The 17,808-nt window shown below is 39.3% G+C and overlaps 1 protein-coding gene across 1 annotated transcript; it reads right to left on the reverse strand.

The window, feature by feature from the left end:
- Positions 1–6,309: 6,309 nt before the first annotated feature.
- LOC106146319 (zinc finger protein 160-like) lies at positions 6,310–16,427 on the reverse strand. The gene is given in 6 exon segments (XM_013508841.1): positions 6,310–6,468; positions 6,707–7,574; positions 7,726–7,936; positions 13,092–13,220; positions 13,651–13,777; positions 16,392–16,427. Coding segments are annotated over 6 exon segments (1,530 nt in total).
- Positions 16,428–17,808: the final 1,381 nt, after the last annotated feature.

The raw sequence follows: 17,808 nt of genomic DNA on the forward strand, positions 1-17,808 counted from the left end.
TATATATATAATTAGGAGGTATGTATATATGTGTGTATGTGTATATATATATTTCACTACCTCAGAAATCAAAGCACCAGCATGAGAATATTCAACTGCTGAAATATATCACTTAAAAAAAGGTTAAATAAGACAATGTAGCTTCTCTCTCAAACAGTCTTGAAGGCTCACCAAAGTTTTCTATATAACTTTATATTGAGAGAAATAAGGAGAAATGTGATCAGGCAATCAATCAATAAATACAGAATCTAGTGAAAAAAATCAATGCTTTGACACTTGCAAAGTTCACCTGGGTGTGCTATCTATTCCCCTGTGAGGGTTTTCAGGTCAACTGAGAAGTGAGAGGGCAACAGTTCACTGGCCCACCATGACTTCTGACTCATCTGCAAGTCTAATGCTCCCAAATACCCGTGAGGGTCAATAATTCACTTGAAGACTTCATGGAAATCACAGAGCGCTCCAGTACTCATGGTTAAAGTTTATTATGGGAAGGATAGAAGTTATATCCACAGAAGGAAGCAGCAGACAGGGTGGAGTCCAGAACACGTGCCCATGTTGAGCTCCCAGTTGTGCTCCCATGGTGTCAAAGAGACATCACTTTCCAGCACCATGTGAAATACTACTCTTGGAGATTTTTCACCAGGCACATTACGTAAGGGTGATGCCCAGAGCTTCTCAGACACTGTCATGACAATTTCATGTGGCTAGCTTTTCTCCTCCTATTCCTCCACAGGTTTAACTGTTTGTGCATGCTCCACAGTCCCCCCATATATCATATTGTTACACTGTAAGGTAACAAAAGCCCCAGTCAAACAAAGATTACACCAAGCATGACATTTCAAGGGACTGGATTTACTTCTCAGTGCTACAAGCAAAGACTTCATGTTGGCTAAAGCCATTTTCAATACTCTCTATCTTTTTTTTTTTTTTTTTTTTTTTTTTGGTACTAGGAATCAAACTCAGGACCTTGCGCTTGCTAGGCAGGCACTGTGCTGCTGAGCTATATCCCTGGCCGTATTTTTTCAATACTCTTGACTCTACTCAAAGCGCTTTGATATAAGTGAGCATCTACATTTTGTATGGCATTGATAGGACACACCTGATGATGCTATCATATGTGATTTGTATGGCTAACATTTGAGGAACCAGTGTGTGGTAGAAATAGATTTATGCTATGGTGGTTCCATCCTATGGCTTCCTTCATATTCAATAAATAATTTTCCTCCAAGACTCAGCAACATTACTCATTTAGATAATTTTTTTATTATACACTGTATTTCCAAGTCAAAGGTAAACAGCACATTTAGGTAAGGGGGTGTGGTGTGACTAAAGTACACCAAGGAGCTTAATGGCAATCACAGGACAAAAAATGCTAGGGAATAGCTCTTTTGGGTCTATGAGAATAAGGGGTTCAACAATCATAAGAAAAAATAGAATGAGAAAGGTACAATAGATCAAAGTGGATAGAAGGGGGTGGTGTGGTAAAACGCCTACCAGAGTCATTGTGCACAAGAGATTAACAGACCCAGGTGAGGTGTTTTGTAAGTTATATAAAATTTAAAGTTTTTTCCTTTTTATGGAAAGAGAATACATTGACACATGGATAGTAGGAATGAGAAATCTTCATTAGTCACAGCCGCAAAGGAAGTAGAATTCTGGGTGGAAGCACACCGGGATTGCTCCTAGAGAGAGTGTGACAGGAGGATGGCAGTAACACATGGAAAACAAGCAGGATGAAAGTCACTAGAGTTCCTGGGAACTCTGAACTGACTTACTAGAATAATTTAATGTGTCTGAAAGAAGGGGCTGTCCCTGATTTCTTTGATTGGTACTGACAACTGACTAATTTGGGAAGGGGTACCTAAATGGCCAAATATGTGAGAGCACAGTTAGGGAGGTGGTTTGAATGTGGACATAATCAGATGTTCAACAAAGGAAACTGACAGTCTTCTCCCAGGGTTCCACAAATGGTTCAAAAGATATTTGTTTCAAAAATCCAAATATATTTCCATATATTTGTGGCTTAAGGCTTCCCTGGCAGTAGTTACTAGTGGAAGAGAGATACAGAGGCTTGGAAGGTGAATACAAGTCTTGCATGTGGTGTGGGATAAGGGGATAATGGGAACAGTCCGAGACAATAGCTGCAGGTAACTGAGTAAGGTGGGGAAGATAGGGAGATTGTATAAAGGACCCAGAAAAAGGTAAATTTGGGTATGTGGATAGGGACACAAAGGCTGACGCCACCTGGTATATGAGGTCTGAAATTTTGAACAAGGGGCCTTAAAGAATATGGTTGACATCACCGGAATTACAGTAAATATGTGTTAACTGGGAAGGAATAGTTGGAGGTGACGGAAAGTGAAGACTGTTGTCAGGGCCTGACAGGTGGACAAAAGCATGGACCGACATCTCGCCAGACGGAGATGAGTATGGAAGTGATGTTAGCCTGGATGAGGCAAAGATGGGCAACAGAAAAAAGCAAAGAAACATTTTTAGAATTCATTGAACTGTATCGCTGGCCATAAAAGAGACATTTTACTACCAACATCTATAGCAGTGAGATTAACAGGTTTGTGGGTTCCATGAAGACTTACAGTGAATTGTTGACCATAAATGTTATTGTGGGAAACCCAGGTGTAGAGATGGGTCAGAAGTCATGATGGTCTAGTGTGGGCCACGTCTCTCTAAGTTGGCTGAAAACCCTTGTGGAGAAATGGATAGTGGGAGTAGGTCAGATTTGCAAGAGTTGAAGGATTGTGTTTTTTAAACCATTAAATGGCTATTCATTAATTACATAACTTGGAAGGCCGAGGGAGAAAGATTGCACATTGCAGCCCATCGTGGGCATCTTAGCAAGACTTGGTCTCAGAATGAAAAATAAAAAAGGGGTGGGGATATATTTTCAACTTATAGTACATGTTCTCCATGCACAAGGCCCTAGGTTTAGTCTTGAGAAAGGATAAAAATAAAAAGTGGAACTTTCACTTTTTAAGTGCTTTTTGATTGTCATATATTTTTAAAAGTTCTATATGAATAATGCTCAAAAAATCAACATTATTGGTACATTTTGATATACATAATATCACATTCATCATAGGGAATGTGTACCTGTACATCATAATCTTAATTCTATTTTTCCCATTCCCCTGCTTCCCTTCAATCTTTCTTCTACTCCCTATTTACAACACGTTGTTTCTAATTTTTTCTTTCCTGTCTTTTTATTTTTTATCCCTATTCCTTTCCTTCCCTCCCCGCTCCCTTGTTCCCCTTCCCGTTTAAACATTTTCTTCTTACTCCCCTCAACGATGGATTTCACCAAATCAGTATTGGCTCATAAAATTCTCCCCCCCCCCCAGTACCGGGAATCAAACTCACAACCTTGCACTTGCGGGGCAGGTGCTGTGCCGCTGAGCTAAATCCCCAGCCCCAAGCTCATAAAATTCTTAAGACAACTATTGAGATGTGATCAGGATTGGAATTTCTTCCAATAGTGAATATCTTTTGTGACTAACTAACCAATTCTTTTAAAACTGTCTTTCAAATGTGCAGAAAGCTAATGAAATATATGCTGTAGTCCCACTCAACGGAATTATAGCTTCTCACCTGAGGGAGTTAACTGAACTTTGGTCCACTAAACCAAAAGGGAAAAAAATGATTAACTCTGGTCTTCATGAAGTAAATCTGTCATTCTGCAGAATTTTGAAAGAATAGTCTTAACTTTTAAAATTATGCATCCTCCCTACAATGAAGATATCCAAACTCCTGGAGACAATAAAACAAGACCTCAACACTGGTGTGCCCAGTGGGGGGTGCCTGCAGGTCACAGTAAGGCCTCTCGGTGAAAGCCAGCTACTGGAGAAACCCTCTGCAGAAGGTCCCTGGATCTATTCTGTCTTGTCAGAATCATTTTTTCTGAAATATATACTCTTTCTCTTAAAAAAAAAAAAGGAATATCACGAAATGTGTTTAAGACATGCTTAAATGTATAAAGAACTTACAGGCACAGCTATACCTAGTTTTGTCAAGTGATTAAAAAACTAAAGACTTAAAATTTCCAGCTCTCTCACACAGATGCTCCTTCACATATGATGTGGTTACATTCTGATAAACCTATTGTAAATTGAAAGCATTGCAAGTCGGAAAAATCACTCGATACACCTAACCCCCTGAACATCATGGCTTAGCTCTGTCTGCTTTAAATTGGACAGAACACTACCCCAGGCTAGAGATGTGCAAAGCTTATTTTGCAAAAAGGTGTTAAAACTCTCATTGGATAATTTACTGAATATTTATATCCACCAGACTCTGCAACACAGTACTCTGTGGTGTGTGTGGGTCATTTGCTCTCATAGTTCATGGTGACGTACACAGAGCTGTGGCTTTGCTGCCCGTCCAGCATCTCAAGAGACTATCATACTACATATCATTAGTTTGACGAGGGGGAAATTTTATTTTATTTTGACAGGATCTTGCTCTGTAATTCAGGCTGGCCTCGAACTCAGAGTAATCCTCCAGTCTCAACCTCCCAAGTACTGGGATTACCAGCATGCACCACCACACCCAGCAGGAAAATTTTAAATTCATATAGATTTTCTTTTGTGTGGGTGACACATTTGCATCCTTGTAAAGTTGAACAATCATTCACTTTTTTAAAGATAGATTTGGTTCAGACTGTCTTTAAGAAGTAGCCCGGGCTGGCCTCAAATTTATGGCTATCCCACCTTAACCTTGCAAGAGCCACAATTATAGGTATGCACTGCCACCTCTGGCAAGAAATGAACTTTCTCTCAGCCATAAAGAAGGATAAACTCGAGACGTTTATAGATAAATGCATGCCACTAGAGATCATACTCCTAAGTGAAATACATTGGACTAATATGTGTAAGTATCATGTTGTCTCCCTGGCATGAGGAACTAAGAGTAAATGAGGTCCACAGCACACGATAGATAATGCGGTGGGGTGGTTTGTACTGGGAATTGAACTCAGGACCCTGTGCTTGCCAGGAAGGTGCCGTGCCACTGAGCTATCTCCCTGGCCTTGGTAATGTGAAATGGGAAGAAATTTTTCAAAAGGAAAAAGAGACTAGCATGGGGGAAAGGGGAAAGGAAGGAAAAGTAAAAAACAAAATACAAGGTTTGTGCTAATATCATTTGGAGAATTTTATAAGTCCACATCTTGTACTCTTATTAACTACTTTAAAGATAACAATACTCAATGTATTGTTATTCTAATGTTATGAAATTTTGTTTTACTTTTTTCTGTAAAATAAAAAATGAACTTCCTAAATCACTGTATTTTTCTGCTTTTGCTCCAGAACAAATCCTCTTATGACAACAAAATGAAACTTTGAAAAATCCTGTAAGGTTGCTCCCCAGTTCAATTCTTCGAGTTTTGATGCTTGCAAAAAAGCCTTTGCAATACCCACTACCTATGTATGGCTCTCTCAATATCATTATTTCATGTCTAGTGAATGTTTTAGACCAGAAGTCTCTGTTATATATGCATTATGCTTTTTTACATATTAATATGGACTAGGGTGCTATTGCTCGAATTCATCATGAATGTTTTGTCTACCTCATTATAAGATGCCACTTGTGTACAAATTCCACAGTTATGCAATGTGTGAATGTCTACATTCTTATCACTTTTCTATAATTTCTCTCCAGGATGGGTTATCTGTATACTCAAGTGTGAGTGCTGAAAATAGGATGTGCCTAACTGGTTTTTTCAGGTTCTTCATGAGGATGTACTTGCTGATGTGTACTGAGGCTTAAGTACCTACTGAAAGATTTGCCACTCTCAGTCCATTTGTGAAGTTTCTTTCCAGTTTGAATTCTTTGGTGAGTATTAATATCACATTTTCAACTTAAGGCACTGTTACACCTAATACATTGGTAATGCTTTCCTCCACTATAGATTATCTTATGGATACCAAGCCTTAAATGATGACTCAAGGTTTGCCTTATTACACATGAAAAGTATCTTTCCAGGAGGACTAGTCCAATGTTTTCTAAGGCTGGGACATTGACTGGAGACTTCTGCCTCATTTGCTAGCTTTCTCTCCAAGATGAAATCTCTAATGAATTCCCACTGAGGAACTGTTAGGTATGACCCTGACACATGGACTACATGGTCAGGCCTAAACATACACTAGTCTTTGCTGCACTCCTTCAAATTAAAAGAATTTTCTCCTCTCTCAGTTCTCTGAGGCACAAGGCATCAAATTTGACTAATGACCTTTATACTTTCATTACATTTGTAATGTTTCCTTCAAGTAATAATTCTCCAATGATGTATCAGGGATGAGTTTAGACTGAACACTTTGCCATATTAACTATATTCGAAAGATTTCTCTCCAGATATTCTGCAATGTATGAATTACAACTGAACACTTTACCATATTCATTACATGTATAAGGTTTCTTTCCAGTATGGATTCTCTGATGATTGGTTGGTAAGACTTGAGACTGAACCCCTGCCACATTCATTACATTTATAAGATTTTTATCTGGAATGAAATATCAGATGTGGAAGTTAGAGACTGTGATTAAAGACCTTGCCCATTCATTACATTGTCAATGGTTTATCTCCAGTATAAATTGTTTGATGTTGGGCAAGGAGTGAAATTTGATGTAATACTTTTACATACTCATATTTTAAGGTTTCTCTCTAGTATGGATTCTTTGATGTTTTACTATAGATGACTTACAACAAAAAAACACTGCCACATTCATTACATTTGTATGGTTTCTCTCCAGTATGGATTCTCTCATGGTTTGCTAGGTAGGACTCATGACTGAAGACCTTGCCACATTCATTACATTTGTATGGTTTCTCTCCAGTATGGATTCTCTCATGGTTTGCTAGGTAGGACTCATGACTGAAGACCTTGCCACATTCATTACATTTGTAAGGCTTCTCTGCAGTATGAATTGTTTGATGCTTTGCTAGAGATGACTTATGACAGAAAACACTGCTATATTCATTACATCTGTAAAGTTTCTGTGCAATATGAATTGTCCGATGATGTACTAGAGATGAGTTTAGACTAAACACTTTGCCACATTCACTGCATTTGGAAGGTTTCTCTCCAGTATGAATCTTATGATGACATGCAAGGCAGAATTTGCAACTGAACACTTTGCCACATTCATTACATTTGAAAGGTTTCACTCCAGTGTGAATTATGAGATGTCCTGCAAGGTGTGAATTACAACTGAACACTTTACCACATTCTTTACATTTGTAAGATTTCTCTCCAGTATGCATTCTCTGAAGACTTTTAATGTTTGATTTCTGATTGAAGACCTTGCCACATATATCACATAGAAATTGTTTGTCTCCAGCATAGACTGTCTGAGGTATAGTGAAGTGTGAGCTTTGGTTCAAAGATCTGTCACATTCATTCCCTTTGTAAGGTTTTGTACCAATGGGCATCACCAATTCTTGTGTGAAAAATAAAGAATCAAGAAAGTCATTTTCATATTCATGAGAAATATTTGTTTTGACACTAAAAGGATTTCTTCAGTGGGATGAAACTGAAGAATTGCTGTTAACAGATTTCTCAGTGTAATTTCACTGATTAAATTTCTCTTACAAATAGCTGTTGTTCAGGCAGACGTGACTGAAAGCTTAATTCAACACAATGTTTAATATATTTTTCCCTGCATTTGTTCTACCATGTTCCTCTCTTCTATCAGTGATATTTTCTTTGTGAGTCCCACATAATCTTGTGAGTCCCACATAATCCTGTAACAAATCTTTTATCCTTTCTCCAATGACCCTTAAAGTCATGTATATTTGTCCAGATTTCGAAGCACAATTCTTCAGTGTCATGCTTTTTATTTCTTTCCAACACTACTATATGGAACATTTCTCCTGTATCACTTTTCCCTTTTGGTGGAAATTCCTTGATGACACATTTAGGAGATTTATCTAGGAAATACAAGAAAGCATTGTGTTCTTAAATAAATTCTTTTAGTAAAGTAAATTACATCAAAAGAAATCATTATAATTGAACAACAATAATGAAAGTTCAGGATTTTTAGGCCTTACAAACACAAAAGGAGTAAGAAAAGCTTGACTACATGTAATTTAAATCACATGTAGAAAAGCTCAATTTGAAACAAACTATGACCAAAACACTCACATTGTGTAAACTAATTCAATGGGTTCTTTGTGAAATTTTCAGTTCTCAAATGTGTGAGAAATAAATTTTTGTGGTTTAAGCATACTAGTCTTTGTTATCTCTAATGGAAGATGAACATAAAGCAGACATGAAAAGGATCAGGATGGAAGAATGATCAGTCTTATTGATAAAAGGAACCCTGAAATATCTACTGTAATACATTATTCTTAACTATTTCACAGCCCTACGTATTTAAAAACGTGGAGGTAAGTTATAATTACTTTTCAATCAGAGACAGCAGGTCAATGACATTTGTGTTTCTAACCCCAATATACACAGACTGGAAGTGAGAGAAACAGGATTTGATTGTTTGCCTGTAGGCTCAGACAACATGTGCTCAAAGATGCCTACTCACACAAGCAGCACAAAATGATCAGGGGAAAATATCTTTTAATAGTGTCACTCAGCTGACCCTCATGGACAATGTTATTTGAATCAAGACTTCATATATCGATTTATGTAGTTTCCTCAGAACATCTAAACATGAGGGGGTGTCTTTCCTTCTGCTGTGATGCTAATACGGGAGTCCTCTGCAAACTCAAGTGGGTAGTAGACATATAGTAAGAAGTAGCAGCAATACAGTGCATCCAAATCAAGGAACCACATGTGAAAAAGCCAGGATGGAAAAAGACAAGCATGTAGGGCAAAGGGGAACAAGTAGGAGGGAGCTAAGTTTGTGCTGGTAAATCTATGGGAAGGCAATTGCACTTGGACTAGTCCTACCTTTGTGGGAAAGAGAAACAGATGTAGCAAATGCAAGGAAAACTATTCCATTCTTAAGTATGGGAATGAGCATTCAGATGTGGGGGAGAATGGAAGAATTAGCAGGGTAGCAGTATGATGGTGGGGAAGAAAGCAGATTCACATCTCCTAAAACATGTTTAATGAACTTTATCAAAATGAATGACCAGTAGGTTCTAGGTATATATTTAACAAAATTTTATTCATATATTCTAAGCAGGACCTGAAAGCAAAACCTTAAACTAGACAAAAAGAGGAGATGGCAAGTTAATTCTGTTCCCACACAGAAACTCAGTGTAAGCTTTAACAAGAGTACAGCAATCTAGGGAAACAATGGGTAAAAAATTATTCTTTGGCTAAGAAAATAGAGATAGCTTTATATAAAAAGATTAGCAGGAGGTCTACCCTTAGTCACATTAGACACACAAAAGAAACACAAATCAAAAGAAATAGAAAAATAAAAAATGAAAAACCTATCAACCACTGAGGATCCCCAAGCACTGCCATGACATGGATCAATGATCAAGGATAACCCCAAGCAGAAGATCTGCCTTATCACTTGTTACCAGAAGGCCAGAAATGGCCTGATCTTATAATGCCCATGTCATTCACAGTACACAGGTATTTCTCATCACAAGAAGAGTGAGGTCAGGACAATAATCGCCTATATCTTATCATAGTCTCTTATTAGCAGAACTGTTTTGTTTTACTGGCAAAGTGAGCTAGTCCTGGTGAGAGTGTGCTGCTATAAAGTGCACGCCTGACCCTTGATGCAGACGTTCCGTCTCACCGTACAATCTCTTCTGCACAGGATCCTGCCAAGATGCCCTCCGCAGAGGATGGACCAATAGGGACACCTGATCCTGGTCTTTCATATGCCCAAACTGTCAGCTAAATGAAGTTTTCTTTATACATTATTCAGCACCAGGGATTTAATTATAGTAGTGGAAAGCAGAGAAAAGCCCAAATACAACAGAATACTATTTGACCTTTAAAAAGACAGAAGTCCTGTAATATGAAAAAAGATAGATATTTCTGTAGGATATTATTGTAAGTGAATGCAAACTGAAAAAAGAGCTTCATTAAAACACAAATGTACAATTCCACACAGATGAAACATAAGATAGTTAAATTTATGGGAACAAAGTGAACAATGGCAATCGACAACAGCAAAGGAATCAATAAGATGGAGGGAAATGTTGATTTAAGTACTCATGATTAACTGAATTAAATTCAGGCAGCAAGAAAAATAAGGTAGATTCTAACTCTGCCAAGCTCATACAATGTAATATAAAATTCACTGGACAAAAGTTTTAAAAATTTATATATTAGTGCTATATAGCTGTCCTAATGAATGAATACAAGATATACTTAATGCAATGTATCTGACTTCATAAATATTATACTTATAATATTCAAAATTGATATATTTGACTTCACAAATGTTACATATTATGGAGAAAACAAGGAAATGATCCACAGTGAAGAAGGCTTTACTTAACAACATCATTAGTGGCAGCAAAATAAGCAGAGAAGTAGTCAACAATATAAGTAGCAAATAACAGCCAGAGCAGAGGATAGCACCAGAGATGGGTTAACAGGGAGCAAGTGAACATTAAAGGAAATTGAGATGGGAAGAAATATGAGGACAAAAACCCTTTTTATGTGCTAAACTCAACGCAATTTCCACCTCTTCAAAGATTTTGTTGAAAATGAAGATGCAGGCAACAATAGTGTAGAAGAATTCCATGAAGTGTAAGAAATAGGCTTAATTTGCTATAAAATTCTATGAGATACTCAAATGTTAATCTAGTATACGAAGATGGACACAATAAATCTGCATAGAGAGAACCATGATAAGAATATAGTACTTATGTCAAGAAATAATAAATTAGTAAAATGTAAATAAAACCCAGCAATTAAGTTTATAAAATTGAGAACGTATGATAGGGGGAAAAAGTGTTAAATAACAAGAGAAGAAATGTCTTTCTGAAGATATTTCTAGGAGTAAGGCAAGAATAAACCAAAAAATGGTATTTTCAAGACATCAAAAGTTCCAAATTTAAAAACAATAAATTTAACATGCAAAAGTGTAATTTTAACAGTATTTTCTAAGTTAGATGAAACAAAAGTAAACAAGATTCTTCAAAAAATTCTGGAATTGTATAAACTTTATACAAACTCGTGCTGGTGGGCCAGGGATGTAGCTCAGTGGCATAACACTTGCCTGGCAAGCCTGAGGTCATGGGTTCAATTCCCGGTACCAGAAAAACCCAAACCAATACAAAACAATACAAAAAAATCTTGCTGGGTTGTACTTTCTGCAGTGAAGTAGGAAATCTAAATATATGAACCAATAGACCATCCCCAATAAACACTCTTACAAACTGCAGGTATAAAACAAAGAAAACTACAAGTATCATAAAAAAATTGAACTGCTGATTATACCCATAAAAAGCTACTTTTATACCACATGGTAAAGTACAGGGTGAAAGAACACTGTTTTAAATGATGGGATCCTTTAAAATTCAAGGCATCACTCAACTTCATAAAAGATGCATGAAAATCATATTTTTATAAGTTTGAGGTTACACTACATGGAACAAAGGCCTGAGCCACGGTTTGCTGCTGAAAATGAACAACAGCACCCCTGGGGAATCAAGGGTCATTTACTGCAAAGCCTCACGCACATGAGAACATGAACCTGAGAAACGTGCTGCTAAGAGATTTTTCTTTGCCACTGATTGCAGACTTAAAGAAGACAATTACCACTGTATGTGTCCAACAGTGTCACTGTACCATAAAAAGCCAATTCTGTGACAGTCCTCACAAAACTAAGAGGCAGATGGAAACAAACCCTGCTCAGATGCTACTGACATCTGTATCTGTTGTGACAGCTCAGTGCGGTTTCTAGGCTCTCAAGTATCATGAGACATGCTGAGAACCCCACTCAGGGTCTCCAGGACAGCTACCAGGTAGCAAAACGAGATTCAACCATACTAGACAAAGCATTCTCCTTCATGAGTTTCTATGTGAATGTACTCCATGGAACAGTCTACGAGAAGCTAAGTGTAACCTCAAAGTGGGTTACCATAGCAGGAAAAGATGACATGCCAAGCCCTAGGAGTTTGTAAATTTTAGCTGTATATCAGCTACTTGGGAACTTGAGGCAGGAGGACTGCAGGTTTGATGCCTGGCAAGGCACCTTAGTAAGACCTTGTCTGAGAATAAAAATAAAAAAGGGCAGGGATGTATGTCAATGTAGGGCAACACTAGTTTGCATTCCCAGAAAAAAAATAAAGCACAAGAAAAATAGTACAAACAATAAAAAATTCAAAATCAGGAAGAACCTAGGTTTTTGCTAGACTCGCAGACTAGTAACAGTGATGAAGGAGGGGGAAAAAACTAATCCACAGAGAAGGATGTTGGGGGACCTTGAGACGGAAATCTGTTCTGTCCACGCACCCCATGCGAAGAGCCGGAAAGACCGAGTATGTGCTTCCGTGGAGGACCGCTGAGCAAAACGGGACCTATCTTTTGATTATCTTTACGGCCCTCAGGAATAACAATCTCAGAAGACCTAACACAGGCTCAGTATACACAGCTGAGAAATGTCAAAAGCAGAATGCGAGAAAGGGCTGAGTGTCCACAGCGGGGAGAGACAGCTGGGTCAGCTCGGCGTGGTTTCTGGTTACCCACATAAGAATGAGCACCAGCGATTTCTCCTGTAACTGGATATTCGAAGCACACGAATAGGGGTCAAGTACGGAATGGAACATGGTGTAGGGATAAGAACCGTGGAGACCTCTGCTCTGGTGATTATGGAAGGAGAACTGGGCATCACATGGAATCAGGAATGAGAAAGTAAAAGGACAGACAGTAAAGGGCCCTGCCCACACAACAGAGTCCGAAGCCGAAGACTTCACAGAAGGCAATGACAATGTGTCGCCCATCTTGATGGACAGGCTGCCTTTGTTTCCAGCTGCAACAACACCTGGAGGTAAAAAACCAGTTGTGATCCCTGTCCGCCAAGTGAACAACTGGTTATAAGAAAATAACCCTCCTCTGAGTTCACAGGTGGTAAACTTCTCCCACAGACCTCCATCACTACTGAAGGTCCCCAAACACTGTTTGGTGGTGCCGTTTCTGCTCTGCTCTTACCTGTGGTCACACCTCTGACACATTCCCACCCATCGGAGTTTCTTGATACTTTCACTTGGCCGTCCGCACTCCAGGGCTCTGCCCCTTGCTCCAACACGGAGACAACACTCAGGTCAAAAGGATGGATTCCTGCTTGTAAAAAGAAAGTCATGTGATGCACCAGTGGATTTGCCAGACTCCAGGCCTGTTTACTTAAGGGATTAGAGAGTGATCTAGACAAATATTTCAATCTTCTATGCAGCTATCTAGCTCTCTTCCCAGGACCAATGAGTCCAAAGCACAGAGATCAAAAATGGAACTGGATGTTTTTAACGTCTGCTGTAAGTTTTCATGCATATTTCAGCTCTGCAACCACCGCTGAGATGTCTATCATAAATGCGTCAGAACACCTGAGGAAAGAGGACAGTTAAACTCCAGCTGCCTCACTGTGAAGCTTCACGTTGCAGAGGCAACAGGACATCTGTCTCAGTCAAATACCACAGGACATTCCATGCAGACACAAGGGAAAATGCAAAGAGACACACAGTACATCTGACATTTGGAAGGAAGTCATTCTTACCAAAGGAGACCAGGTTCCTGTAGTTCTCCAACATCACCTCCCTGCACAAAGTCCTCTGAGCAGGGTCCAGGCATTCCCACTCCTCCTGGGAGAATTCTATGGCCATATCCCTGAATGTGAACAGATCCTAAAACGAAAAACATATTTCACCATGGTAAAATGAGCAGAGTTACAGTCCCCGTACAAAATGAAAAGGAGGGAAATATGAGTCGATTCAATTGCAGTGAGTGAGCTAAAACTATGCTGTCATGTCAGGAGTTTCCGGTAGAGCCCACTTTGAATGTCTGGAGTGGTAAGGATGATTTTATATGATAATGAGGTCACTGATGGCCAGAGGAATCGAGGTCCCTTTAGGACAGGGCCTCGTCATCGTAAAGACCTAGGCAGGATTAGATGGTCATGATATTCACTTCTATGCCCAACCTCTAGGAAACAGAGGGGGGTCTAAATTTGAATTAATCATCAGTGTGAATGATATAAGCAATCACACCTATGCAATGAAGCCTCTGTAAAAACTCTAAAGTACAGGGTTCAAAGAAGCAGTCAGATGGGTGAATGTCTGGAGGTTTCTGGAAGGTGAAGCATCCATAGAAGGCAGGGACACACCATGTTCCTTATCCCATAGCTTGCCCTGTGCATCCTTTCTATTTGGGTGTCCATCTTTTTAGGAAGCCTTACAAGAAATGCTAAGGGTAATTGTTCACTGATATTTATGAGTTGTTGTAGCAAATTCTTTTAAACCAAGAATGAGGTTTTAGGAATGGGAATCTCCATTTATAGCTGATGGTTCAGAACCACAGGTGCAACTTGTGCCTGCAGCTGTCATCTGCTGAGGATATTTCTGTAGGTCTGAATCCTCAACAGTGGGATCTAGGCTATTTTTACAAAGTGTCAGAATTAGACTGAATTCCAGAGCATCCCTCACACAGAAAAGCTTGCTTGGTGTGTGGAGAAAAATCCTCACACATCTGAAGTTACAGCTTCTGTGTGGTGAATGTACAGGAGGAAGCAAGTTTGTCTTTCCTACATATTCACACATAGTAAGGTATTTTCGAGCATGGTATATCTCTACAATTGTATTTTATTATACTTTTCCATAAGAGGCTATACCAGTCTCTAAATCAAGTATAGATTTCTCATTTTATGAACAGTGTAACAAGTGTACAAATAGAAGCACAAACAGGTTTTTCTCTCTAAAGGTTTTAGATGTTATGTCCAACATGCTCAGTGATATTCAGTAACTATGTGAGCTAGGGGATGAAGTGTGTGCTGAAAAATCACATAGTTCACAAAGCTATCAAGAAAGACTAGGCTCTAAGAGGCATTGATAATGACAGCAATAGTAATGGCTAAAGCTTCTGAACACCTTCAGACACTGCATATTATCCTAATTGCTTTAAATATATAATTCATAGACAAACACAATAGCCCACAGCAATGTTTCCCTCTTAGTATGGAGGAAACTGTGTCACAGACACTAAGGGACTCAACTCAGGTCAAAGAACGAGAAATGGCAGAGTGCACACCTGAGCCTAGGTGCTTGGGAATCACAATGAACGCTGATCAGTTAAGCAACACATATAGCATCAAGAAGAAAATGCTGTTAGCTTTCCTAATAGGGAAAGTAGAAACAAGTTCAGGATAACATCATGAATCTGCATGAAGTTCATTCTGTATGCGTGTACGCACACATATTACAATTTTCTCATGGCTACCAATGCATTAACAGGATAGTACAGTATAAATTTCAAGTCCCATAAGAGATGGGGCTAACTATATTTAAGATATAGTTTCTACCATTAAAAAACATACTTTGGGTTTGGATATAACTCAGTGGTACAGCACTTGCCTAGCATCCACAAGACCCTAGGCTTGAGTTCCAGCATTATAGAAAAAGCATTAAATATTTCAAATAATGTGACCTTGAAAAAAACAATGGAATTGCATGTCCACATATTCATGCATTCATACTATGCTTAAATCAACACATTTAAAAGGACTCTCTCTCAATGATTTTTTTTCAGTGATTTTATTTTTATCATCATTCATATCAATGTGTACTTTAGCATATATGGACAATGAAAATTTAAAACATATATTTGAGATTATAGAACACTAGCATTGCCGGGCATGGTGGTGCACCCCTGTAATCCCAGCAGTCGGGGGGCTGAGGCAGGAGGATCGTTGTCAGTTTGAGGCCAGTCTGGGCTACAAAGTGAGCTCAAGGCCAGCCTGAACTGCATAGTGAGACAGCCTCAAAAAGAAAAAAAAAACACTAGCATTTATTAGGATGTTTAGAATGGTACAACATGAAAACTTGTACAACGGCACTTGAACTACACTCTTTATTAACTATTCGTATTAAAAATATATTTACAACTTTACCCATTTGAACTGAGGTATGTAGGCATTACCAAAACTCGAATGAAATTTACTAGTTTAATGAAAGTATATGATTAGGAGTAATTTAAAATGCATGGTACTGGGAGCAAACCCCGTGCTTCACATATGCCAGGCAAGTACTTTCTCTGAGCTACACCCCCAGCACAGAAATACCCTAATAATGTAATTAACAGGTTATCAGAAAAATTATGTATTACAAAACTAATAATGAAAAGAATTAGTGAAAAATTAAATAACAGCCCCAAAATGTAATTTGAAAACATAAAGCCACCGAGCCCAATATTTAGGAAGCATATTTAATTAAGCATCATGACTGGCAGTAAACACTGGATGCGCACCCTCCCAATGAAGAAAGCTGTCGGGCTCCGGCCCATCCCTACTCACAGGATCGCGGGGCAGGGATCAGAGGGAAAAGGTGCTGGCATTACAGGTATACACCATCATGCCTGGCAGTGCTACTATATATTTTTAAAATGCTCTTAAAGCTTTGGAATGCTGGATACCTCAGTGGTCAGTTGTCCACAGCTCTTCTTTAAGAAGTTGAAAAATGACTTCTATTTTATAGGTGACACACCTGAGCTCAGCAGTGGTCTCTCCACCCTGATCAATTCATAACTAGACAGACATAGTGATTAGAAACCTCCCCGTTCTCCTTGCTTCTGAGAGTAGCAGAGTGACTAGTTACCAGGAGGCCTAGGAAGCCAAGCATTGCTGCTTTTTTTCTTGGTAATTGCTTTTATGTATTTGTACATTCTTTGTTCCATTTTTCATATTTGTTTTAGTGTTTTAGATACTCCTAGTATATAGTTGGTTAACACCTCTAAACTAACCACTGAGTGTTTCACAACTACGAGCCTCTGCCTTTTCATGGGTCATGACTGGTTCTAGAGTTCCCAGGCTCTGGTGTGTGTGAAAAAGATTTAAGAACTCTAAACTTAACTATGTAAATTGTATCTTCTGCAACTTTAAGGGTAGTGTGTAGCACAGCACGTAATGATCCCACTAAGCTCAAACAAAAAAATTAGAGTGTAAAGAGGGCTGTAGCCCACATTTCACACCAGGCATCTTAAGGGGATGATAAGAGGATATTGATGTTACCAGGGTTGTATTTTCCCTTGACGCTTTTAGACGCCTGGGGATGTGGAGATAGTCGAAGCCACAGCTAACCCTCCCACTGCCTGAGATTTAGAAGATTGTGGACTGCGATGTGTGAGTGGATAGTGCTTCTGAGTTCTCAGTCTGTGGGACTAAAGTTGTGGCCAAAATCAGGGCTAGAGCCAACCCTTGTCACTAACCAAGACTCAGCAGTATGTAGGCCGTGGCAGGTGGGTGTATGCTCAGCATGGAGGGCTCTAATCTGCACACCCCTGGGTGCACCGAAGGCCCAAGCCTGAGCCTATCTCTGAAGGAAGGGTGCCTTGGGATGCGGTGGGGAAAAACCAAACTACCAAGTTCTGTGCTGGCAGATGTCACAGAACTGAACGGCTTGCTAGCTTCATTCCCAGTGTTTTCAGATGAGGCCCTCTGTGACCAGCCAGGAATGCCGCTGCTTCTCCATGCAGTGTACATTGCTGCTGGCTGCTGTGCCCTCTCCCTGTCCCTACACATCCTGAGCCTTCTGTTGCCTAGGCCTCTTGGGGGTTTGTGTCAAGACGCTCCCCATGGGGGCTGGGGATTTAGCTCAGCGGCAAAGCGCCTGCCTGGCAAGCGCAAGGTCGTGAGTTTGGTTCCCGGTACCGGAGAAAAACCAAAAAA

Source organism: Chinchilla lanigera, unplaced genomic scaffold, assembly GCF_000276665.1.
Source record: "Chinchilla lanigera isolate Chin_1 unplaced genomic scaffold, ChiLan1.0 scaffold00157, whole genome shotgun sequence".
Lineage (NCBI taxonomy): Eukaryota > Metazoa > Chordata > Mammalia > Rodentia > Chinchillidae > Chinchilla > Chinchilla lanigera.